We start from the raw sequence: 27,680 nt of genomic DNA on the forward strand, positions 1-27,680 counted from the left end.
GACATGTTATCAGGAGGGATCAGTCCCTGGAGAAGGACATCATGCTTGGTAAAGTAGAGGGTCAGCGAAAAAGAGGAAGACCCTCAACGAGATGGCTTGACACAGTGGCTGCAACAATGGGCTCAAGAGTAACAATGACTGTGAGGATGGCACAGGACCGGGCAGTGTTTCATTCTGTTGTACACAGGGTCACTATGAGCGGGAACCAATTCCATGGCACCTAACAACAACAACAACATACCTCTTACAAAAATAATATGCTCATATCTTGGTAATTTTGCATGTTCTATGTTATGGATGAAACTGTGTCCCCCAATATGTGTTGTAAACTCTAACCCCTATATCTGTGGATGTAATCCCATTTGGGATTAGGATTTTCTTTGTTATATTGATGGGCCATATTAGTGTACAGTGTCTTCAAGCCAATCACTTTTGCGATATAAAAGAGCAGATGAGCCACAGAAGCAAGCACAGATGGGGGAAGACAGACGCCATGCCACACCCCCAAACCAGCAGTGCTTCCAGAGGGGAGGGGGAGTTGCTGTTGTTGGGTGCTGTCAAGTTGATTCCAACTCATAGTGATCCCATGTGACAAAGCAGAACTGTCCTGTAGGGTTTCCAAGGCTGAAATTTCTATGGGAACAGATTGCCAGGTCTTTTTTCCGATAGAGCCACTGGTAGGTTCAAACTGCCGACCTTTCAGTGAGCAGCTGAACACTTAACCATTACACCACCAGGGCTCCTCAGGGAAGCTAGACACTCTTACAGCAGGCATTCGGCTCTAAAGCAACTGTCACAAACTGAATTGTGTGCTCCAAAAATACATGTCAACTTGGCTAGGCCATGATTCCCAGTATTGTGTGGTTGCCCTCCTTTTTGTGATCTGATGTAATTTTCCTACGTGTTGTTAATCCTAATCTCTGCCTGCGGTTAATGAGGCAAGACTAGGTTATGTTAAAGAAGATTAGGGTGGATGCAACACCCTCATTCAGGTAGGTCACAGCCCTGATCCTATGTAAGGGAAGTTTTCCTGGGGTGTGGCCTGCATAACCTTTTATTTTACAAGAGATAAAAGTAGAGAGCAGAGAATAGGGGACCTCATGCCACCAAGAAAGGAGCACCAGGAGCAGGAGCCAAGTGTGTCCTTTGGACCCGGGGTCCCTAGGCTGAAAAGCTCCTGGACTGGGGAAGACTGATGACAAGGACCTTCCCACAGGGCCAACAGAGAGAGAAAGCCTTCTAAACCTAGCTCTCTGAATTCAGACTTTTAGCCTCCTAAACTGTGAGAGAGTACATTTCTGTTTGTTAAAGCCATCCACTTGCACATTTTATAGCAGCACTAAATAACTAAGACAGCAACCTGCAGAATAGTATGGCAAATATGTGTTCCCCTGCCAGTGGTGACCCCTGTTGGCCCTCACTAACGTATCACCATACTTCCCCCACTGAACCAGTCACCACCACACGGTCCTTCCAAACACAGGGCTTGTGCCAAGCAACTGGCATTGGCCCGTGAGCTGACACCCCACTGGCATCTCTGGCCTAGAACAATCACTCCAACACTATAAAGGCTGTTCAGTTATTATGTTGCCATATTTCAGGAAGGAAGATAGCCAAGTGTCTTGAAACAAAACATTTTAATCAATGGCCTCGAAAAACCCATAGTTTTAGAGCGAAAGACAAAAACCCTCAACCTTGGTTTAGTTATAAACCAAACCCACTGCTGTTGAGTCGATTCCCACTCATAGCGACCCCATAGGACAGAGTAGAACTGCCCCACAGGGTATCCAAGGAGCAGCTGGTGGATTTGAACTGCCAACCTTTTGGTTAGCCGCAGAGCTCTTAGCCACTGCGCCCACAGGAAGACACTAATCATGCAAATGATCACCGCTGCTTCGGTGGTTATATGCATTTCATAAAACAATGCTGATCTTCGGTGTTTTGACTTTCACAATGAGATGTTGAATATGAATTCATATCTTTCAATCAGATTAGTAAGGAGCCCTGGTGGTTAAGCACTCGGCTGTTAACCGATAGGTCAGCGGTTCGAACCTGCCAGCTGTTCTGCTGGAGAAAGACGTGGCAGTCGGCTTCCGTAAAGATTACAGCCTTGGAAACCTTATGGGGCAGTTCTACTCTGGCCTACAGGGTCGCTATGAGTCAGAATCAACTTGACAGCAATGGGTTTGGTTTTTTGTTTAAATGAGATTAGTGAGTAGCCATGAAGAAAACCAAGTCCCTTATTATCATTCAATGTGGAGAAATTAGGAGCCCTGATGGCACAGTGATTAGATGCTCGGCTGCTAACCCAAAGGTCAATGGTTCGAACCCACTAGCCAGTCCTTTGGGGAAAGACATGGCAGTCTGCTTCTGTAAACATTTATAGCCGTGGAAACTCAATTGAGCAGTCCTACTCTGTCCTACTGGGTCGCCATGTGTCGGAATCGACTCGACAGCAATGGGTTTGGTTTTTTCTTTCTTTCCCCCCCACCATGGAGAAATTTAAAGTTCTATATACATATTTGCTAGTAACTAACTTTTACCAATTATACCTTATAAGCTTTATATTCCACCTCCCCCCCTTTTGATAACATCTGGAAGAGAACACGTATGCTTGTGTTTTTAACCTGGGTTAGTGTACCAAAGTCGATCTTTCTTTGAGGATTAATGATCTTTATTCAGGCTTTCTGCCCAAAAAAATGATGACTGCTCAGAATGAGGTGGCCACTACCTTCTAACCTACACTAAAATCCCCCCAGCCTCCTGGGCCTCCACTGTTCTTCCATCTGCTTCTCTGCTGCTTCTCAGCCCACCATATGCTCCAGGCGGCACCCTTTGAGAGTGGCTCCAAATCTTAAGGGCGTAAAGTTTTTCAACCTGGGGGTCTGCTGTGTTAAGAACTGGTTGAAGGTGCTGGAAGGGTTTGCAGATAGAGTATACCTTTGCTGTGTCGTTAACAGAAGATACCAGGCCACGCTTTTACTTTACTTTTTATTGTACATGGCATACCATGCATTAAATGGAAAAAAATTCAAAATGATCTGCATTTCAACATGTTGAAAACTTTTCACCTTCTAAAATGAATTATGAATACAAGTAGGTAGACATGAAAAAAGACTAGTAAAATGTTGTGTGTATTTAAAGGATTGAAATGTAATAAGGATAAAGTAAAATTGAGTAACAGATTCAGAATACAAATAAATCCTAAAAGTTGATTTGATTTGAGAATAAATCAAACTTGACTGGATTTTGGGACATCTTAGAATCTGCCCTTCACTTCATGATACTTCTTCATGCCCCGTGACACACTTTTAGATCTTTAAAGAGAACATGAGTTGAATTCCCCTCTCCAGAAATGTTTGTCGGGTAGAGAAATAGCATTTAAGTATAAAATAACCTGCTGCTCCTGCTTTTCAAAGATAAAGCATGTAATGGCATAGGGCTGTACTGGACCATGACTCTTTCTAAAAATGCAGGGGCTACTGTTGTAGTCCTTTACATTTTGTGACTGGGGCTTTCAAAACACAAAAATACAAAATGCATATTCTAAAAAATACTCCCAGTAGTCTGTGGTTGTTGTTAGGTGTTGCCAAGCAGATTTTCAACTCGTAATGACCCCATGTGACAGAGTAGAACTGCCCTATGGGGTTTTCTAGGCTGTAATCTTTATGGGAGCAAATCACCAGGTCTTTCTTCCTCAGATCTGCTGGGTGGGTTCCAACTAAAACTTTTCAGTTAGCAGCCGAGCACTCAACTGTAGTGTCACCAGGGCTCCTTCCCTACAGTTCAAACTGTATTAAATAATCTAGACAAAGAGACAACACACATACATTCGTTAACATAGCCAGGTTCTGTTGAGAGATCGGTAGGAGACAGCGCAGTGGGCTTCCTGCCCACAGAGCAAGAAAGCTGAGTGCCTTGGGCAGAGGACTAGAGCCAGGGAGATGCATGTCTGCGAGCCCAGCTAGAAAGAGGCTGTCCCGATGGAAGAACTGTCTCCTGAGCATTCCTGAACCTGAACTGTAACCTGTCACTTCCTTAATAAACCCCATAACTGTGAGTATGGTCTTTGAGTTCCGTGTGGCCACTGCAATGAATTATCAAACCCAGCGGAGAAGTAGAGAATACTATGGGAGGGACGGTTGGTGTCGGAATTGGTAAAGATGGTGGACAGAGGAAACATGTCTGACCTCTGCCTCATGGGAATCAGTCTTGGACTGTTGATCTTGATTCTCCTTCCCCCTTGTGAGGTTAAAGGATGTCAGATGCCGCCTCCATGCCATTTTTACACCCATATTATCCAAGCACTTTCTTGTTCTCTTTTGCTTATTCCCATTGAGACAAGAATAAGTTTTCAAACTTTATACAATGTGCATAAAAAATATTAACTAAAATATATTTTCAAATTAGACTAGGTCCCCTCCCTGCTTCTCTGAGAATTTTGTGCTAGATAACAAAAAGAAACCAAACCCGTTGCCGTCGAGTCGATTCCAACTCATAGCGACTCTATAGGACAGAGTAGAACTGCCTGATATGGTTTCCAAGCAGCGCCTGATGGATTCAAACTGCCGAGCTTCTGGTTAGCAGCCATAGCTCTTAACCACTATGCCACCAGGGTTTCCTGGTGCTAGATAGAAGACACTAATCTCTACTCCAGGTGCAAAAAAGGAGATTTTAAAATAAGTACACTCTTAAGGGTAAATAACAAGCAGTATTATGCTTCTTGCTGTGGATTGACTGTGTCCTCCAAAAATATATTGAAGTCCTAGACCCTGTACCTGTGGACACAATCTTGTTTGGAAATAGGGGTTCTCTTTTGTTATGTTAATAAGGCCACACCAGAGTCGAGTGGGTTCTAAACCCAACCCCTTTAGAGCTATAAAAAGAACAAAACAGACACAGAGACAGACATGGGGGAAGACATACACACAGCAGGTGCTGCTAGAAGCTGAAATAGACAAAGGACCTCCTCCTAGAGCCACACCCTGAATTTGGACGTCTAGCTTTCAGAACTGTGAGAAAATAAATTTCTGTTCTTTAAAGCCACCCACACTTCTATGTTTTGTTACAGCAGCACTAGGTAACTAAGACGCTCCTTAATGTTAGAAAGAAGTTTTAGGATACTCATATTCAAATTTAAATTCAAATGAAACAAAAATACTCTAGTGACGAACTGTAGACCACTTAATAAGGGACGGAACAAAAGCTATTCAAATTTTTTAAGGAGGAAATAATCATATTAGACTTCAAATAATTAATAAATATGTATGTCACGGCTGACAATTAAAGTACAACAAATGGACTCCCATGTACCAATCCATTAAAAAACCCATTGCCTTCGAGTTGATTCTCAAAGTCACCCTGTAGGGCAAAGTAGAACTGCCCCATAGGGTTTCCAAGGAGCAGCTGGTGGATTCTAACTACTGACCCTTTGGTTAGCAGCCAAGGTCTTAACCACTAAGCCACCAGGGCTCCCCAGATACCAACAGGGACATTAATTTAACTTGAGCTATAACTCAGTAATCTGAAATCTCTTCTTTAAAAAAAGAAAAAGTAAAGAATATGTAAATTGTGTTTGGCTGGTACAGAGAAAGACCTGATTTTTAAAAAATTTTTTAAGATTATAGGGAATCTTACCTTATTAACAGGTAAAATGCCTTCCCTTAAAGTAACTTCATTTACTACCAGGGGTAAATTAGACTCTTTAAATACAAATGCAAAAGCAAAAGTTTTACTATTTCACCTTCTCACTAATGATCTAAGTCATTTCTTTAAGGTTGGTGAGCTTCCTGAAACTTCAAGCATAAAGAATCCTCTTACTTCTCTCAGGATTTTAAACTGCAATTAAGTTCTACATATTTCTAACACAGCTTTAAATGGTATTTCCTAATTGTGTGGCAAAGAGGACAATCTTGCCTTGTGTTTACACATTACCACACCCCCTCATTTGCTCCTACATAACCCTGTGATGTGGGCAGGACCTCGTTCCTGCCTCTTTTGACAGATGACAAAACAAGCAAAAATGCTGTGCCCACACATAGCCACAGAGCCAGTAAGAGAGACAGGGATAAGAAGTCGGGTTTAGACAGTGTGCCACGTGGTGGATCTGCAGTGCCCATCTTTACCATCCACCCACCTTCAGGACAAAATCATCCTGGACACTTTGTCCAGCCCCACTGACAGTGGCCAATGTCTTTGTGTCCTGTACACACCAAGGTTTCTTTATTGTTGTACTTTAAGTGAAAGTTTACAATTCAGCTTAGTCTCTCATACAAAAATTTATACACACATTGTTTTGTGACCCTAATTGCTCTCCCTATACTGTGACAGCACACTCTTCCTTTCCACCCCTGATTTCCCGTGTCCATTCAACCAGCTCCTGACCCTCTCTGCCTTCTCATCTCACCTCTGGATAGGAGCTGCCCATTTAGTCTCATGTATCTACTTGAGCTAAGAAGTACACTCTTCACAAGTATCATTTTATGTCCCATAGTCCAGTCTAATCTTTGTCTGAAGAGTTAGCCTCAGGAATGGTTTTAGTTCTGGCTTGATAAAGAGTCTGGGGGCTATGCTTTCTGGGGTTCCTCCAGTCTCAGTCAGACCATTAAGTATGGTCTTTTTACTAGAATTTGGGTTCTGCACCCCACCTTTCTCCTGCTCCATCAGGGACTCTGTTGTGTTCCCTGTCAGGGCGGTCATTGGTGTTAGCTGGGCACCATCTAGTTCTTCTGCTGTACATACCATGTTTTAATTAACTCTAAAGTGTATCCCCCTTCCTCCCATCTCTGCTGCCCTGGTCTCTGGTCAGGACCTCCCCTTGCTCTGACTGGATTTCCACAAAGCCTTCTTCCCTCCTCATGGATCTCCCACACAGTCTGGTACCCTCCAATCCAATCTCCACCCCTGACAAATAAACTTTTGAAAACACAAATTCTCCTGCTTAATACTCTTCAATCGCTACCCTTGACCTTCTCAGTGAACCTCCAGGATGTGTGTGAAGGGAATTTAAGTGTCCCTGATAAAGGTGACACAATAGCCCAAGTCCTAAAGAATCATTCTTATAACAGGTTAGGGTGGGCCTTTAGTTCACTGTAGGCCCTTCATGTCTTCCTTGGATTTTTACTGTGTGTGCCCATGTAAATGCTAAGTAACACTTTTGAACATCTCTAAAACAGAAGTATAAAATAAAATAGTAATAGTTTCTAATAGTTTATTCAAAGAAAATTATTTGAAATCTTAAAGGTTCATCACCAACAAGTATTATGGTAAAGGACATCTTATTTTTTCCCTACTCTCTTAAACATACCAATTCACTCTCCATCCCGCATGGGTGATTTTATCACTAAAACCAAGGATGCATGGATAAGGAATCTTTGGAGTAATAAGAAAAGTTCAACATATAATCAAAGTAAAAATGGCAGTTAGGGAGCATGATGGTTAATTTACGTGTCTACTTGGTTAGGCTATGGTGTGCAGCTGTTCCGTCAAACACTAGTCTGGACGTTACTATGAAGGTGTTTACATATGAACTGCTTTACCATCAGTTGGCTTTAAGTAAAGCAGATTATCCTCTATAACATGGTGGGCCTTGTCCAATCAGTTGAAAGTCTTAAGTATAAAAACTGAGGTCTCCTAAAGGAGAAGGATTCTGCCCCAAGACTGTAGCACAGATATCCTACCAGAGTTCCCAGCCTGCCTTCTAACCTAGGGATTTTGGACTTGCTAGCCCCTACGACTGTATGAGCCATTTCCTTAAAATAAATCCCAATACATAAGTGATAGATACAGAAATAGACAGATAGGTAGGTAGGCAAGTAGATAGCTTCTACAGGTTGTTTTTCTGGAGAACTCTGACTAATACGGGGGCTCAGGGCGGAGAAAGAGAAGAGTCTAGTGGTAATTAAGAACCAAGTGAAGCCAAGATAAAATGTAGTATGAAAATCCTAAGAGTGATGAGACATTTGTTGCATGCTTGCATCATTTCTCCCTCTATAAAAGAGGTATTATTACAGCTCCAAAAATGACCATGGTAACTCTATGCAGTTTAAGACAACAGACACATGCAACCCCAAAGACAAGGCAGGGCCAAGTACCAGTTTCTTAATATTGGATTCCAAATTCCACAAAAATAAATAGTCTGGTCATTTTAATGGCTTTTCAGAAATAGAAAGTACAATCTATCTTGAAGCACATAAATAACATTTTTTAGTCAGAAAGTTTCCACACGACTCATCAAAAAACACACTTCCTTGCCCATTTTAATGATTTGGAACAGCCGCAGCACATACTGCTTAAAAACGCAGAGAGAAACTCATTTCTTCAATCTCAAAATCTACCAATTTAAGGTTCTTGAAAGGCTTAAGGATATGCCATCCAGTATCTAACCTCTACCAAAAAAAAAAAAAAAAAAAAATCACCTATAATTAAGACAACTTAACCCTTAACCCAGTGGTCACATGCACTCTGCTTGTAGATTATGGCGGGAGAATCCACACAACCTGTGGGAAGTCCCAATTCCAACACAGGAATAAGTCATCAACACAACATGGTTTGGTCAAGTCCAAGTCCCAGGAGTCCTCAGCCCTGGAGCTAACTAAGGCTGCCGGTAAACTGCTTACCCCCTCTGGGCCTAAGATTCTGATCAGTAATTAAACAATGGCATCCTCTGTTATCCCAGATGATTACTATGTGAAAGTGCTACATACACCTGAGGTATTTATCACTGTTATTTTTCATGAAAAAACAAACCAACAAAAAACCCCAAAACTGCTTTTTATCATGTGATTCTGAAAACTGGGATGTAGATCAGGTTATCTGAAATGTGCTAGGTGAACTAATTATTTAAGGCTACTGCCACTGCACACCTTTTAATGGGAAGAACTTGTGAAAAACCAGAAGTCATTATCTGGATTTCTTTCCTACTTACCACTCCCTTCCTTTCCTTCCTTCTCTGTTGATCACCTCAACTAAACATGGTGATGACTTACTCCCTCAATCTTTATCTTGGGTGCAATGTTCAGTTTTCAATTACAGATCCATATATCCAACAGCTTATTGGACATTTTCATGTGGATGTCCCTTTGACAGTTCAACCTCAGAAGGCTGACTTTTTCTCCCCAAAACATTTGTTTCTCCTTATATAGTCACATCTGGACAAGGGCACCACATTCTACCCAACTGCTTAACCCAGAAATCTATGAGTCATCCTACAGAAATTCAACCAACTTGCCCCCAAGCCCAACCAACTACTTAAGACTCTATCTCTTCGTACCTTTTGTACCCCACCTCCCACAGGATTGGTTTGGAACCCCACTGTTTCTCATCTGGGTTACTGGTCACCTTGTCTTCTAAACTGGATCCTCCTGTAGTCACCCACCACCCTGCAACCAGAGTATTCCCACACACTCATGTTTCAAGTTGTCTTCAACAACTTTAAGGATTAAGTTCAAGCTCGTTAACTTGGCAAATGGGAGCACTTCTTCATCTGCTCTTGATCACGTTGCCAGCTAGCTGTACACAACCTTCATTTCAGCATTAAAGGTCCACCAGTTGGATAAATGCTTTATGCTATCTCATGTCTTTGCACATGCTGATTGTCTACAAGGACTGAGCCATCCTCTTTCTTGGCCAAATTCTTCTATGGATGCTTCAAAACTCAGCTCAACCAGTGTCTCCGCCGGAAATCACTTTCCGACCCTCTCCTCACCTCCCTAATTTTGATGCTCATTCTTTGTGCTCCCAGTAAGTATAGTTGGTCCTCATTATTCGTGGACTCCTCATTTGTGAATTCATCTACTCGCAAAAGTTTAGTGGTAACCCCAAAATCAATACTCGCGGTACTTTCCCAGATATGAGCAAAGTGGCAAAAAATTTGAGTTGCCTGGTGTGCGCGTTCCCAGCTCAGGTGGGACAAGCCGACGCTCTGGCTTCTTGTTTCAGCTCTCGTACAATAAACAAGTGTTCTTTTTGCAGTCTATTGATGCCACATTTTTCGCATTTTTGGTGCTTTTTGTTGGTGATTTCACTGTTTAAAACGGCCCCCAAGCGTATTGCGAAGTGTTGTCTTGTGTTCCAAGGCACAAGAAGCCTGTGATGTGCCTTACAGAAAAAAATACGTGTTAGATCAACTCTGTTCACACATGAGTTATAGTGCCGCTGGCTGTGAGTTCAATGTTACTGAATCAACCAACAATACATATTAACAATGTATCTTTAAACACAAACACACATAAAATAAGGTTATGATGGACCAGTTGACAAAAATATTGTGACCAGAGGCTCATAGGAACCTAACCCCAAAGCTAGGAGCAATAGTTCAGTATTCACCAATTTAGTGGTTGCAACAACTTTATAGAACCTAACTACCACCAATAATGAGAACTGACTGTACTTTTATCATATCCTGGACTGCCCTGGGAAACCCAGGTGGCATAATGGTTAAGAGCTACAGCTGCTAACCAAAAGGTTGGCAGTTCAAATCCACCACGTGCTCCTTGGAAACCCTATGGGGCAGTTATACTCTGTCCTACAGGCTCACTATGAGTCGGAATCGATGATGGCAACGGGTTCAGTGGGTGTTGCCCTGAGCTATAGTCAATAGTTTGCTTGTGTCTGTCTTCATCAGCGTCCCTGGGTGAGGAAAATGGTTAAGCATTCAGCTGCTAACTGAAAGGCTGGAGATTTAAGCCCACCCAGATCTACTCCTGAAAAATCAGCCATTGAAAACCCTATGCCAAATGGTCAACAATTACTTTAAAACAAAGATGAGAACGTAAGGGGGCAGGGAAACTAGATTAATGGAAACAGAACAACCAGATTGGAAATACTGAGAATGTTCACGTGTTGTAACCAATGTCACTGAACAATCTGTGTAGAAAATGTTGAATTGGAACCTAAACTGCTATGTAAACCTTCACATCTTCACCAAAAACACAATAAAATATTACAAACAAAAAAAAGAAAACCCTATGGAGCACAGTTCTACTTTGACACACATGGGGTCATCACCACATGAGTCTGAAGTGACTCAGTGGCAACTTGTTCCCCCCTGGGTCTTCTTCAGTAAACTGAGAAGTCCTGGGGTGGAGGATGGGGCAGTGCCTTTCATTTATTCTATCTTTCAACAAGCACCATGAACAAGAGTAGCTCAGCATCCTTGGGGCCTAGCACAGCGCCTGGCACAGAGGTAGAGCTGAATCAATGTCGATATACTGGGGGCATAGGATTTGACCACCAATTCACAAATAAATTCTTGTTTTAATTGCGTTCTAGTACTCATTTCCACTACCTTCCACAATAAAATCATTTGCTATCACTGTCCAGTTAAACAATTGGACTATTAAAAAAAAAATTTTTTTTTGAACTACTAAAACAGCCATTAAGCATTCAAGTTTTTTAACAGAAAACTTGGTAACTCAGTGTCACTGACGTCAAGCTCTTCAATTTAGAAATGACATTTCTATTAAACACGAGTGAATGTCTGACAAAAATTCCCTCCTTGTTGAAAGGACTCTGAACCAAAAGAGGTGCAGGGAAGAAAAAAATATGTATATATAATATATATATATCACAACAACCAAGCTCCTAATTGCCCCCATTAGGTACTGAAATGAAAGTGGTCACTCGAGAGCATAAATATTTGGTAAAGTTTAAAAATACATATAGTAAGACAGATGGTTACAATCATCTTTCGGCAACATCAGTCTTGATTTCTTGTTTGTTTGTTTTTAAAAAAAAAAGGTCACAGGGAACATCTAGCTCAATTGGCATGACAAGCTTATAAAGACAATGCTCTACATTCTACCTTGGTAAGTAGCGTCTGGGGTCTTAAAAGCCTGTGAGCGGCCGTCTAAGATACTCCACTGGTCTCATCCCTTCGGGAGCAAGGGAGAATGAAGAGAACAGGATACAAGCAAAAGATTAGTCCGAAGGACTAATTGTCCACAGCTACCAAGGCCTCCACCAGACTGAGTCCAGTACAGCTAGATGGTGCCCGGCTACCACCACTGACTGCTCTGACTAGGATCACAACAGAGGGTTCTGGACAGAGCTGGAGAAGGATGTAGAGCATAATTCTAACTCACAAAAAAAAGACCAGATTTACTGGCCTAAAGGAGACTGGAGAAACCCCGAGAGTATGGCCCCCAGACACCCTTTTAGCTCAGTGGTGAAGTTACCTCCGAGGTTCACTGTTCAGCCTGGGAGTGGACAGCCCCGTAAAACCAAACAAGACTAACGAGGTACAGGAGTCCAGTGACAAGGGCCAGAAAGCAGAAGGGGACAAGGAAGCTGGTGATAGGGAACCCAAGGTTGAGTAAGGATATTGTTGATGTGTTGTGAGATTGTTAACCATTGTCATAGGGCAACATTTGAGGTAACCGTTAAATAAGAAACTATTTTGTTCTGTAAGCCTTCATCTTAAGTGAGAATAACAGCACAATTGGAAGAGCGTAGTCAATGTCACTGAACTGTGCATGTAGAAATTTTTGAAATGGTGTATCTTTGGCTATGTGTATTTTCACCAAAAAAAAAAGGTTGAGAAGTTAGAGGGTTGATATGTTGTGGGGTTGTTAACCAATGTCATAAAACAACATGTGTACTTCTGTTTCATGAGAAACTATTTGTTCTGTAAGCCTTCACCTGAAGTACAATAAAAAAAAAAAAAAGAAAAAAAAAAAAAGAAAAAAAAAAAAAAGGTCAAAAAACCAGGAGCCCCTGACAAACCACACTCTATTCAGCTGTTCCCAGGATAGTGAGTCACATGCCAAGCCTCTGCTCCCCACACGGACTTCAGGCCATCCCTGACTCTGTGAGAGGCATACGCTTACTCAACACTGGCTTTGGGAAGAGATGGAAGTGAACAAAAAATAAAAGGCTGCTTTGGGAAGACTCAACTCAAGGAAACGCAATACAGATTTCGATTTGCATGTCCAAAACAGTTAATTCTGTGGCAGGCAGGGATAGATTACCCAATACACAAGGTAAGCACGTGCTTAGGGCATCAACAAAATAGGGGCATCAGTTGTCCAAAGCAAAGCACCATCAATGCCAAGTAGATAAGACACAAGGAAAAGCAAGTGCTCCAGTGGAAGGAAACTGGAAAGCACTAAATGAAACTGATCCCAGCTCCAGTGCGTGAGAATGCGCTGGCCGGAAATAAAGTTCATGCATGGTGACGAGGGTGCCCACGCACAAGCTATGAGGACCCTACCACTTCAACACCTTCGTTGATAACTGTCTCCTACGGTCCCCTCCTGTGCAACTGAAACTCTTTTCTCGGTGGGTCTCTTGGGCGTATACTATTTCTTTCTAATAAACAAGAGGTAGGGGTGGGCTGTTGAGTCTAACTCTTGCTACATGACACGCAAAAGCAAGGGAAATCACCTAAGTCGACCATTGCAATAAATTCAGTCAAGTTACTTTTTAACTATATAGCATTTACGTACAGAGTTATGTGCTAAGTTTTGTAAACAATAATATTTATAACTTTAACTTTAAAAATATATTTGGCATGCACACAGACGCCATCTAGCATATATTTAATATAATACTTACATGGGTCATAATTTAATATTAACATAGTATATGTCCAAAAATACTGGAAATATTAATATTTATCTAACATGGAAAGTTTTAACTTATGTACCAAGGGAGTTTCTTTTTTTGGGCTGTTGCGTGGGATACAGTGCTTGATATTACTTGATATATGCTAGTAAATGAGGTATATATATGTGTGTGTATATATATATATAGATATAAAACTCATATATCTCGTTTGAATGTATGAGTAAGCAAAGGAGGGGGTACCACAGATTATCAGTGCTTAGGACCCTCGCATGCCTAATCCAGCCCTGGTGGCAAGGTATACTAGTCTTTAATGTTGCAAGTGCTCGACTACTAGCCAGAAGGCTGGCGGTTCAAGCCCACCCAAAGGTGCCTTGGAAGAAAGTCCTGGTGATCTGCTTCCAAAAGATCACAGCCTTGAAAACCCTATGGAGCAGTTCTACTCTGTACACATGGGGTTGCCATGAGTCAGAATCGACTCAATGGCAACTAACAACAACAATGCTACAAGCAGCCCGTGATTTACTTGTGGGTGAACTCAGTTCACCTGTGCTAAAATCGATAGACCTTTAGCTGAACAGTGGCTGCCAGCATCTTGCATGAGAGTGGCAGGCTTCAAAATTAATCCACCCACAACATCAAAAACATTTACAGATTTGGTCTGGAATGCCACCTCACCAAACAAAGCTATTTCTGAGACACCTAAAAATACATTAGCTGTGAAGAAACTTGTATGCTTTCATGAGCATTTATCTTTAGACACTGCCCCACTTCTTCAAATGGACTTCTTTGATTCAGATCTCTGCTGTGTTTGTTCAGCAAGACCAACAATCTAACCAAAGGACTGGGCGGAACAGAGGAACTGGCTTCCTCTGGAGACGTCCACAACGCCATAATTGCGGTGGGCTCTGCTGTTCCCTGCAGCTCTCTCCGTGATGTGGTTTGCGGCCATTCCTTAAAAGCTGAGAGAGGAGTCTCCTCCGTGTAACTGACCCAGAGAATGTGCTTCTTTTCCATTCTGTGGAAAACAAACTGCCACACCACCGAGCTTGGCGGTGGCTCCACTCGGGACACAAAACCTCCCCTTCTCTTGTCAACACTGTGTTTAGATGCTGGGTACCTAACAATTTAAGTTATCCTGGCTCCAGAGAGTACAGTAAGATGGCATCCAAGACCAATGCGTCTTTCCCACTTCCCTCTCCTTCCCTCCAGGAGCTGCCACGACTGCCAGTGGCATGTTCCCACGGCCACAAGGACTGGATGCGTTGGGAATCATTAGAACTAATCCTTCCTTCAATCTCCACCCCCTACTCCCACTGCATACAGCTCAAATCTGTGCTTCTCTCTTGCTCGTGCCATCCCTTGTTGTTGTTGTTAGCTGCCTTTGAGTCAGTTCCAACCGTGATGTCCTTTTCTAGCAATTGGTCTTTCCTGACGACATGTCCAAAGTAAGCGAGTCAAGGTCTTGCCATCTTGCTTCTAAGGAGCACTCTGGTTGTATTTCTTCTAAGACTGATTTGTTCATCATTCTATCAGTTCACAGTATATTCAGTGCCTCTCTATCCAAGTCTAAAACATTCACCTCTAATCCTTAAATTATTATAACACTCTCTCAGTCAATTTACTCTCTGTAGTCTCACTTCACATCACTTTCTTGTCAAGAACATAACTGGATCAATAAGCAACAACATGATAAATGGAGGAAAGACTGAAGTTGCCGAGGATTTCATTTTACTTGGATCCACAATTAACACCCATGGAAGCAGCAGTTAAGAAATCAAACGATGTGGTGCATTGGGCAATTCTGCTGCAGAAGACCTCTTTCTTTAAAGTGTTGAGAAAGCAAAGATGTCACTTTGAGGATTAAGGTGAGCCTAACTCAAGTTATGGTATTTTCAATTGCCTCATCTGCATGTGAAAGCTGGACGATGAATAAGCAAGACTGAAGAAGAACTGATGTCTTTGAATTATGGTATTGGTAAAGAATATTGAATATACCATGGATTCCCAGAAGAACAAACACATCTGTCTTGGAAGAAGTACAGCCAGAATGCTCCTTAAAAGCAAGGATGGCAAGACTTCATCTCATTTACTTTGTACAACTTATCCAGAGAGACCAGTCTCTTATGCTTGGTAAATTAGATGGTCAGCGGAAAAGGGGAAGGCCCTCAATAAGACGGACTGACACAGTGGCTGTAACAATGGGCTCAAGTACAGCAAAGACTGTGAGGATGGCGTACGACTGGGCAGTGTTTCATTCTGTTCTACAAAGGTCGCTATCAGTTAGAACCAACTTGAGGGCACCTAACAACATCAGGTTTAACATCATTATCATGGGGAGAAAAAAAACTTTTAAAAAGAATCTGCCTTTTAACCTTTAACCTCTGGGATCATTTTCTCCCTCTAACTGACTTACATTTTCTTGGTTATTGAAAACATACAATAAGAACTTAGGACTTCTCTTTAAAGATCAAGACTATGAGTTATAAAATACCTACAAGAGACATACACCTATAAAGACATCTAACAGTGTATAAACCTTCATGAACTATCTCTAGTATTTATGGCACTTGTTTAACAAACATTTACTACTATGCCTGGTGATGTCCTTGGCTCAAAGAAGACAAAATAAGTAAGTCCTTGACAAACCTAGCAAGGAAATTGCTATGTAAACAAATCGATACTGGAAAGCATTGGGTACTTATTAATAAAAACTCATGCACGCCACAGTGGGAAGGAGGTAGTTCACCATGAGGAGGTTTCCCAGATGGAAACAGAAGGATAACAGCGTGTTCTGCAGGCACCTCTAAAACACTGACTACATCCACTTCACGTAAACACCTAAGAGTATTACCTTTTCAGAAGCACATATGGAAAACATTTTAATCCAAAGACTGAGTGTAAGCCAGGCTCAGCAAGTCAAAAGACTACCACACAACTGAATTTCTCTAGACAGGGCTGTTAGAAAACATTTGGTAAATATTAGGTCAATCTGGCAAAAACAACACTTTCACAGTGTTAAAAAAAAAAAAAGAAAAGGCAAATAAGCATATCTTTTTTTTTTTTTTTTATGCTGAGGAAAATTAAACATCAAACCTAAAAATATCCAATTCCTCCTCTTTCCTAACTCTTCCCTCTGAGTCTAAGGAAGGTAAGTTGGAACCTTCAGTTTCAGTGAGAATTAACTAATTATTTTACAGGTTGTTGTGATTATTACTCATAATCACAAATATATTGGCAAAGTTAAATATAATTGCTAATTAACAAAAGTTAGTAAATTCTGGGTTTTTTTAAAAACTATAAAATTTGAACTTGACAAGAAAAGACGTATAAGCGGTTGCCTCCAGTTTACTGAAAAGACTTGCAAACAGGCAGATAAAATCTACAGGCCATTCAGTCTTACCAGATAATGTAACATCCGTATTTTAATGTTACAAAGAGTTGTGGGCAGTGCAAACAGTTCACATGCTTGGCTCTTAACTAAAAGGGTGGAGGTTCAAGTCTACCCAGAGGCACCTTGGAAGAAAGGCCTGGCGATCTACTTCAAAAAATTGGCCACTGAAAACCCTATGGAACACAGTTCTACTCTTACACACATAGGGTCGCCATGAGCTGGAATCAACGGCAACTGGTTTTAATGTTAAAAAGTTATTATAAAACTGATGTTTAAATATTATTTTACAAAACGGACCCAAGTAAAAGCTGAGAGAAAAACTGTTCACAACTGCTTTTTATGGACATTTCTCTACTTGATTCAAAATAGCAAACGGGAATCCCACAGATCAAAAAGACAGCTCCTTTGCAACCAATTACTCCTCTAGCATGAACTCCAGGGCCATAAGAAGAGAATTCATTAAAAAGGGAAAAATCAAGAAAAAGAGAAAGAAGTTCAAGTTCAGGTACCAAAACAAACAAACAAAAAATCCGTTGCTGTCAAGTGGATTCTGACTCGTAGCGACCCTGTAGGACAGAGCAGAACTGCCCTATAGGGTTTCCAAGGCTGTAATCTTTATGGAAGCAGATTGCCACATCTTTCTCCACGGAGCAGCTGGTGGGTTCGAACCGCTGACCTCTCGATCAGCAGCTGAGCGCTTAACACCACTTCGAGGCCAGGTACGCTTGTCTGCAAATCAACACTTGAGGAAGTCAAACAACTCCACAGGACTTCTTTATGTAACAGAACACTTACCAACAGAATACAAGAGAATGCATTTACGAGACGAAAGAGGTCAAATTACGTCAATGTACAGAAGACCCTTCCATGTGAAGTCAATCCCCTCTCATAAAATCAAGGCAATAAAACATTACAAGAACATGCTTTATTGAATCAAGTTTCTAATTTGACAAGACATCTGAAAGCATAGTTTTAACTTTACTAGAGGTTTTCAAGGAGCCTTGGTAGCACAGTGGTTAAGAGTCTGGCTGCTAACCAAAAGGTCGGCAATTCGAACCCACCAGCCGCTCCCTGGAAACAGAGGTTTTCAAAAGACAGGAAATCATCTTTGGAAATGAAAATAAACATTCACTCAAACTTGCTGGTTTTTCCAAGGAATTAAGAGTGGGAGACTTACATATATTTGATTCCTCTGATATCGCTGGAATAAGTTATACATGATGGAGCCTCCATGGAGCTCCGTCAAGGTCGCCATGTCGTCTACGCCCTCTTCATTCGTGGGGTGCATCGTGGTCACTTTCTGGTGTGTAATTGTGCTTTGCTTGTAAGTGAATACCTGAAGGAGGAAATGAATTCAGTAGCTTAGTTATCAGCAGTCAACAGTTTTCCTAGTGGTTCCCCAAACTGACAATACAATTTCAGCAAAAAGATCCCAAATTAGCCAGTAAAAATATAGCACAAAGAGCTTTTTCATTTTCTTTATGCTGCTTAGATATATTTTTTAAAGAAATGAATTCTTTGGATAATTGCTATTAGGTGTTCCTAAAAGACATGAGTTCAAGTACTAACCACCCCCTGGAAATCACAGAAACTATAAATTTAAGCTCACTTGTCTGTATATTTCTCTGATTGATATAAAACAGTAACAGTTAAGAAATGGGCTCCAGTTTTTAGACAGTGATTTGGTTTCACTATGTAATGTTTCATATTGGATGACAGGCTGCAGTTCAAAGCTTCATAACAAAGTTCTTTGGTTTAAGTAAGTATTACATAAACTTGCCATATAGTATATCTGTTCAAAGACTGGAACACGTCAGGAATGTTTGGAAAATATTCTTGGACAATACTGCCTCTCAACGGAGGTACAGAGCATTCATGTGATCTTCTGGCAAAACAATTCTGCTCTTAGATTTAAAACAATATCAGTTTCCTTGTTTGCTTGACAGCCTGTTTTCCTTAAAATTCCAAATCCAGCTGTGAGTGCTGCATACACATTGTAGCATGTATATGAAACGACTCTGATTTTGAAGAACTGATTACTGAATTTTGATTAGTGAATTTAACATATATTAGTAAGATATACTCAGTGCTTTTTTGTCACGATTGACTGGGTCTAGGATTAACCATTTCAAGTTAAGCTCTTCCTGTTGGGTGCACAAAGTTTGGCTAGCTTTGCATACAAACTCCTGTAATAACAAATAACTCAATGGCGGCTAACAAGCACAACTGCATACTTACTCAATTAGTAATTGGTAGTTATTATACTTGTATCACAATCATCCCTAAAATTAAAATTAAAATAAAAACACCAAGATGTAAAAAGCAAAGATCTAAATAACATGAAAAATGTAGTCTTCACATGCACATACACAAATCAACTTTCTGGAATAATATTTGCAGCAATTTTTGATTAGTGATTCTATTTTTAAATTATCTGCCAGTTGCCTACACGGCAACAAGTAATATGTTATTGCGAAAGAGAATGACACAGTAAGAAAAGCAAAAGTACAAACCCAATGGTTTTCCCAAGCCATTAAAAATGGCCATGTGTTTTTTCCCTGGAGAAAAATTAAAACTTCAGCAGTAGCATTTCTGCCACATGAACCACAAGGGCTGGTTAAATCGGTCCAGAAAAACTGCTCCAAACCGGGGCAGGGACCCACCCTTCTCTCTGAGGATCAACCATCTCCCAGCTGCTTCCTGAGCTCAGACATCGGCGAGGAGAACTGCCACCTCGCTCCAACGTGGCCAACTGCACCACGTGTGCCCCTGCAGGGCAGAGGCTTGGGGTCTTGAGGGAGTCAGGGCGGTGTGCCTGGTCCAGGGTGACCCAGTATGAAAGGAAAGGAGTGCAGAAACACTCAGACACAGAGCTTTCTTAAATTTTTTAAATTGCGGTGAAATTCACATAACATACAATTAAGCATCTTAAAGTGTGCATTTAGTGTGGCATTTAGTGCACTCACAACATTGTGCAACTACCACCTCTATCGAATTCCAGAACATTTCATCACCCAAGAAGAATACCTGTGAAGTAATCACTCCCCATTCTCCCTTCCACCAACCCTGCAACCACTAATCTGCTTTCTGTTTCCACGCATTTGCCTATTCTGGCTATTCCGTATAAAAAGAACCAGACAGTATGTGACCTTCTGTGTCTGGCTCCTTTCACTTAGCATGTTTTTGAGATTCATCCATGTTGCAGAATGTATCAGTACTTCATTCCTTTTTACAGCTGAATAAGATTCCACTGTACATACAGTGAAACCTGGGAGAGCCGGTATGCAACGGGGCTGCCTTGTTCTTCCGGGTCTTGCAAGTGTTCTGCATTTGACAGGGTGCAATCTTACCACTTTTCTATAGCTTGTTTTAGTGGAAAACATTTTAGTTTTCCTTCTTTGACAGGTTTCTGCCTTACACAGTTTCCAGCTTTTGCAGATTTTACTGTATATACCAAAACAAACAAACCAAATCCGTTGTGTCAAGTTGATTCCGACTCATGGCAACCCTACAGGACACAGGAGAAGGCCCCATAGGGTTCCCAAGGAATGGCTGGTAGATTCAAACTACTGACCTTTCTGGTTAGCAGCGGAGCTCTTAAGCACTGAGCCACCAGGGCTCCTTTACTGTTTATGCCATTTGTTTATCCATTCATCCGTTGATGGACATTTGGGTTGTTTCCACCTTTTGACTATTACAAATGATGCTGCTATAATCATCCATCTAAGAGGACATCTGTTTTCATTTCTCTTGGATATATAACCAAGAGTGGAATTACTGGGTCATACAGTAATTCTGTGTTTTAGGCCCTTCATTTTGTCGTAAACACATCGGAAGTTAAAAAAGAGAGACTTAAGCCAAGCCTAAAAGTAGCCTTGGGGCAACTTGGAAAATGCCAGAAGTTAAACAGCTGAAACTTTCTGCCCCTCCCCAGGTGGCAAGATCCCTACGATGCCAATTCAGGCACGTTTTCTGGAAACATCACAACTGGGCAGGGTCTTTGGGTCTTCCACATAAAGTGACTGTGAGGGTGGGGCAGAAACAGGACTTGTCTGGCCAGTTGAACTTCTGGCCCACGTAGGAGGCCAAAGAAGTGCCCTGGATCATCTGTCCGGCTCCCAGAGCAAACCTGTAGGATCTCGCCTCACTCTGCCTGCTCAAAGCTCCTGCAACAGAACCGGCACAACACAACACAACTTCCTCTCAAAAATTTTCTTCAAGGAAGGAAGAGAAGCATCAAAGCCAGCACCACTATCTCTTGCTCACCCCCACCCCCTGCAAATTCACCATCAGAAAGTCCTTCCCAACATGAAAACAACTTTTTCCGCAGAGAATTCCAGAATTTGAGGATAGATAATTTATCCTAAAAATTTAGAACATTTAAATTGGTGTCTGCTTTTAACATTCGTTCTGTGTTTTTGGAAATATTCATGTGCATACTCTGTAACATTTAGATACTAAAAAAAAAAAAAAAAATGACTGAACATTTAAGTCCTATGTTAACATTTTATTGTCTTTTTTAATGCACTGGGAACTGCAAGACAATGCATGAGTCATGTAAAGAGCTCAGAGGTGGCACCAAGCAGGACATCAGCAAACAGTCACTTGAAAACTTGGCTGTTAGCTGCTGTCAGGTCAGCACTAACTCATGGCAACCTTATGTAGAGCAGAAGGAAACGTTGCCCGGTACTGCGCCACCTTCATGATCATTGGTATGTTTGAGTCCATTGTTGTGGCTACTGTGTCAATCCATCTCACTGAGGGTTTCCCTAGTGTTCGCTGACCCTCTACTTTACCAACCATGATGGTCTTTTCTAGCAGTTGATCTTTCCTGATGTGTCCAGAGTAAGCAAACAAAGTCTGGCATACTCACTTCTAAGGAGCATTCTGGTTGTATTTCTTCTAAGATTGATTTATTCATTCTTCTAGCAGCTCACAGTATATTCAATATTCCTTGTCAACACCACAATCTGAATGCCTCAATTCTTCTTCTGTCCTCTTTTTTCATTGTCCAGCTTTCACAGGCATGTGAGGTGACTGAAAAGACTATGGCTTGGGTCAGGTGCACCTTAGTCAACAAAGTGACATTTTTGCTTTTTAAATTTTTAAAGAAATCTTGCAGCTGATTTGTCCAATGCAATATGTTATTTGATTTCTTGACTGCTACTTCCACGGGCTTTGATTGTTGAGCAATGATTTATTCATTGGCTAAGATAGCTACCAACTCTAAATATAGGGCCCTACTTCCATACATCTGACCTCCTCATATATTTTCAAAAGCACATTATGTACAAAATTTGGCCGTTCCAGGAGCAAGAAAATAAAGAGAACTAGAACTATTCCATCGAATGACCTCAGGGAGACAGAATCCTGATGGAAGGAAGATAATCGTTACATAAACAAAACAAGAAGCTATGAACAGAAGAAAGATAGAAACATTAGGTCAAGAGGTACGATTCCAGCTGCTCAAAACAATGATTACTTCAAAGAAAAGAAGTAGAACGGAAGAGATAAATGTGTGCATCAAGGAAAGGCAAGGCTGCCCATTCATTCAGAGACGGGCTAATATTTGTAAAGGCAGCACCTTAGGGCAGTGCTAAATAGTAAGTGCTAAGTAAAACAAAAAACAGAAAAACCCCATTGCTGTCGATTCAGACTCATAGCAACCTTATAGGATAGAGTAGAATTGCTCCATAGGGTTTCCTAGGCTGAAATCTTTACGGAGGCAGACTGTCACATCTTTCTCTCCTGGAGTGGCTAGTGGGTTCAAACTGCAGACCTTTCAAGTAGCAGCCAAGCACTTACCCACTGCGCCACCACAGCTCCTTATATAGCCACATACGTATATACCTACACACACACACACACACACACACACACATACACAAGTAAATATATAGTACCGCCGATAGTGATGAATGTCTATACAGAAATACACATAAGGGCAAGGAGGCTGAGGAATACCAAGGTGGGTTTTTTTAAATATCTGGTGGTGCAGTGCAATGGATCGTTTTTATGTGGGCTTTCTCGCCATGGCTTTGTAACTCCCACCCAGGTGAATGGGCAGGACTGTGCAGACAGGGTAACTGTGGCCCACCAAAGGTACTAGTCAGTTTTTGCCATACCACTGGGCTTGATGTGAGCCATCCCAGAGGCAAGATGGATGGATCCCACCACCACCAAGAAAGGACAGCCAGGAGCAGAGAGTGCATCCTTTGTACCCAGGAACCCTGTGTTGAGAAGCTCCTGAACCCAGGAGACACAGGGTGAGCGGTAGCAGGAGAGGCTGGCAGGAGACTGCACAGTGGACTTCCTGGCCCATGGAGTGAGAAAGCTGAATGACTTTGGGCCAAGGCTTACTGGCGGAGTGGGGTGCCTGTGGACACTTATTGGCAGGGGCTAAAAGAGCTTTGTAACACTCACCTAAGCAGGGCAGAAGCCTAGGGCCAGAGAGAGGTGTGCTTGCGAGCACAGCTGAAAAGAGTATCCAGATGGAAGAACTGTATCCTAGTGTTCCTGATCCTCAAATGTAACCTGTTACTTCCCTACTAAACCCCAGAGTCATGAGTACTGTCTGTGAGTTCTGTGTGGCCACTGCAATGAGTTACCAAACCCAGCACAGAAGTAGAGAGTGCCGTGGGAGGGACGGTTGGTGTCAGAAGAGTTGATAAAGAAGGTGGAGAGAGAAGGCATGCCTGACCTCCCTCAAAGGAATCAGCCTTGGGCTGTTGATCTTGATTCTCCTTCCCCCTTGTGAAAAGAGAAGTCAGGCACCGCCCACTGATAGGGTAACAACAGAGTAGAAACTCCAAGGAAGGGAGGGACTGGGTAAGTCCCTGCATTTTAATCTCTTAATGTATTATTAGTTGAATAAACACCTAATTAATTTAGAAAAAGATTTCGAAGGACTAACAAAATCTTCAATTTTGTTCAAGAATTTTTAAGGAGAGTCTCCTGAATTATTAAAAGTCATTTCAATGTACAATGGTTAACGGGGTATTAAAATTAAGCAAGATTATTCTCAAGACACAAAAATAAGAAATTCTAAGTTTAAAGAATGGAATTCTTTTTATAGGACTTTTCAAGAAGAAACAACAGTCACAAAACAGTAACAAAATGGATCCTAAAAACCCAACTCAGAATAAACCAAGTTACTTCAATGGAGCATATACTAGGAGAAAGGTGGTAAGGTTAAGAAATGGAGCAAAATATGGAAGACTAATAAGACAGGAAATCAACTTAGAGAAAATGGAACAAATAGCTCCTGTTACAGAAATAAAAACCACTGGTCACAAGATGGACTGGATTAAGCGTGGGAGCAGAACAAAGGAAATCAATCAGCGCTATTAGAAAAACAACGTGGAGGGGCTTGCCCAATTCTGGGTCCACTTCGGCATGAAAATGAAAAGGCATGTAGTTAATTAATCAGATAAAAAACAGCTGAGCCACTATCGTCACCTTTTATTTTTAACCTTCAGAGAGTACATTATTAAAAAAAATCCTACCATACTTATGCTTAAGTTTCTCTAGTACAGAGTGGTACATACAGATTTCTTTTATGAAAAGGAGGAACCCTGGTGGCGCAATGGTTAAAGCACTTGGCTGCTAACAGAAAGGTCAACAGTCCGAACTTACCAGCCATTCCATGGGAGAAAAGATGTGGCTGTCTGCTTCCACATTTACAGCCTTGGAAACCCTATGGGGCAGTTCTACTCTGTTCTATAGCGTTGCTATGAGTCGGAATTAACTTGATTGCAATGGGTTTGGTTTTGGTTTTCTATTAAAAGTCATAAGTGATCCACAGTCATAAAACTTAACTTTTCCAACTCATTGTCTTGAAGAGAGATAAAAAAGAAAAAATGCAAACATGTGTTCTGACCAACAGATGGGATAAAGGTGTTCTCAAACTTGGCAAATCTAACGTTAGCCTGGAATTTCCTCTAGAGCAGTGGTTCTCACCCAGGGACAATTATGTCCCCCAAGGGACATCTGGCAATGCCTGGCATTTTTGGCTGTCATGACTAGGAAGAGAGGGAGTAGATGCTACTGGCCTCAAGTGCATAGAGGCCAGGGATGCTGCTAACCATATACTATACACAGAATAGTCCCAAAACAAAGAATCATCCAGCCCAAGTATTATTATCTAAACCAGCCCAAATATTATTATCCAGCCAAACATGCCGAAAGTTCCACGGTTGAGAAATCATGGCTAGAAAAATCACCTGACATGCCAAACAACCAGATGCCCATGTAGATATTGGAAAATATGAGCAAGCCAATGACTGTAAGCAAAACATTTCATAAAAACAAGTCTTTTAAGAATCAAGCAAATAAAAATATTGAATAGAGGTCAATAGAGAACTCAGCATGACAATATGATATATTTTAGTTTTTTTATTTTTTCTTTACTTGATCCAAGTTAAGAAGGATGATGAAAATTTGTAGGCACTGGGTCTGCTTTTATTTTTGTTATTATCTCCTAAGGGTACTGCATTATGGTCCGGGAAAAAAGGGGGCCCTGGTGGCACAACCGTTAAGTTCTTGGCTGCTAACAGAAAGGGTGGTGGTTAGAACCCACCCAGTGGCTCTGTGGGAGACAGACCTGGCGATCTGCTCCCATAAAGATTATAGCTTACAAAACCACGTAAGGGCAGTTCCACTCTGTCACATGGAATCACTGTGAATTAGAATCGACTCGATGGTACCTAACAACAACAATAACATAGTCAGGGGATATAGTCCATACTATTTCTCCTTTGGAGAATTTATTGAGGTGTTTTTTGGGACCTAATAGATAGTTGATTTTTTTGGAAAATATTCCATGGGTATCCGGACAATAATAATACTTGGCACTTACTATGCTCTTGGCAGACAGAATACAAAGGACTTGGGCAGTGTGTGGCCCCACTGACAACATCGGTAGTATACCCACAAAGCTGGACAATCCCTGCGCCCTTCCTGGCTGGCCCAGGGCTCTTGCACCTGCTGTCCCCGTCTCTGGGCCTCTCCTTCACAAGGTGTCAGCCCAAATATCATGCTCTCAGAAGGCACCAGCTGTCTTACCTAAAGGACACCCCTACCACCTTACCTTATTCTATTAGGTGTGCTGTCTTTACAGGTTGTTATGACCGCTCATAATCGCTATCCATTATCTTATTTATTAACTACCATCTCACCCCTACTCTGGACCCTCTGGGTCAGCACCTTTCAAACTCTTTTGACCAAAACTGACCACAACCTACCTACAGTAAAAAATACGTGTTAAACTGGGACCGACTACACATATACATAGGTATGTGCCTAAAAAGTTTCCTAAGATAATACTCACCATCACTATGTTCAATGTACCCTAATTATTTTCTATCCCATTTCTTTTAAATGCCAGCTGTGGCCCTCGAAACTGTTTCAGCCTCCCTCCACTCTTACAGGTTGCAAATCACACTTCAAAAACACTAGTCCATGAGGGTAGAAACAACGTCTATCTAGTTGCCCAGTGCTCAGCCCTGGCCCACAATACAGACTCAGTAAATTCTGAAAAATGATCATGGCCCTCAAAATGGTTATAATATATAAAGAGAGCAGAGTAGTATAATCATAAAAACATGGCTTTAGGATCATATATAGCTGGAATCCTGGAGGCGCAATGGTTAAGCACTCGGCTGCTAACAGAAAGGTTGGCGGTTCAAACCCACCAAAGATGAAGAAATTGAAGATTTCTGCAGTCTGAAATTGATCAAACGTGCAATCAAGATGCACTGATAATTACTGGTGATTGGAATGTGAAAGATGGAAACAAAGAAGGGTCACCACCACCACCACCCGCTGCCGTTGAGGCGATTCTGACCTATAGTGACCCTATAGGACAGAGTAGAACTGCCCCATGGGGTATCCAAGGACCACCTGATGGATTTGAACTACTGACCTTTGGTTAGCAGCCGTAGCTCTTAACCACTACGCCACCAGGGTTTCCATCAGTAGTTGGAAAATATGGCCTTGGTGATAGAAATGATGCCAGAGATGGCACGGCAGAATTTTGCAAGACCAATGACCTATTCATTGCAAAATAGCTCTTTTTGACATCATAAATGATGACTATATACGTGGACCTCGCCAGATGGAATACACAGGAATCAAACTGACTACATCTGCGGAAAGAAACACTGAAGAAACACAATATCATCACTCAGAACAAGACCAGGCGCCAACTGCAGAACAGACCATCAATTGCTCATATGTAAGTTCAAGTTGAAGCTAAAGAAAATTAAAACAAGTTCACAAGAGCCAAAGTACAACCTTGAGTTTATCTCACCTGATTTAAAGACCATCTCAAGAAGAGATTGGACGCTAATGACCAGATAAGACCAGATAAGCTATGGGATGACACTGAGGACATCATACATGAAGAAAGCAAAAGGTCATTAAAAAGTAAAGAAAGAAAAGACCCAAATGGATGTTAGAAGAGACTTTGAAACTTGCTCTTGAACATAGAGTAGCTAAAGCAAAGGAAGGATGGTATTAATAATGTCTAACTCAGAATTAGTATGGACACTGAAGAAAATAATGTACATAAAAGTTACAGCAATTGGCACCCAATTAGACTGCAATAAAAGTGATGCAGTGGTTAAGAGCTATGGCTGCTAACCAAAAAAATCAGCAGTTCAAATCCACCAGCTGCTCCCTGGAAACCCTATGGGGAGTTCTACTCTGCCCTACAGGGTTGCTG

The 27,680-nt window shown here is 41.5% G+C and overlaps 1 protein-coding gene across 1 annotated transcript in view; it reads right to left on the reverse strand.

Annotated features, from left to right (window-relative positions):
* Positions 1-27,680, reverse strand: part of MYO10 (myosin X) — a 300,329-nt gene that overhangs the window by 156,677 nt on the left and 115,972 nt on the right. Inside the window, exon 3 of the mRNA XM_012557740.2 lies at positions 18,135-18,293. Coding sequence (XP_012413194.1) covers positions 18,135-18,293 — 159 coding nt within the window. The remainder of the gene's footprint in view (positions 1-18,134; positions 18,294-27,680) is intronic.

Source organism: Trichechus manatus, unplaced genomic scaffold (genome assembly GCF_000243295.1).
Source record: "Trichechus manatus latirostris isolate Lorelei unplaced genomic scaffold, TriManLat1.0 scaffold00116, whole genome shotgun sequence".
In the NCBI taxonomy this organism is placed as follows: Eukaryota; Metazoa; Chordata; class Mammalia; order Sirenia; family Trichechidae; genus Trichechus; species Trichechus manatus.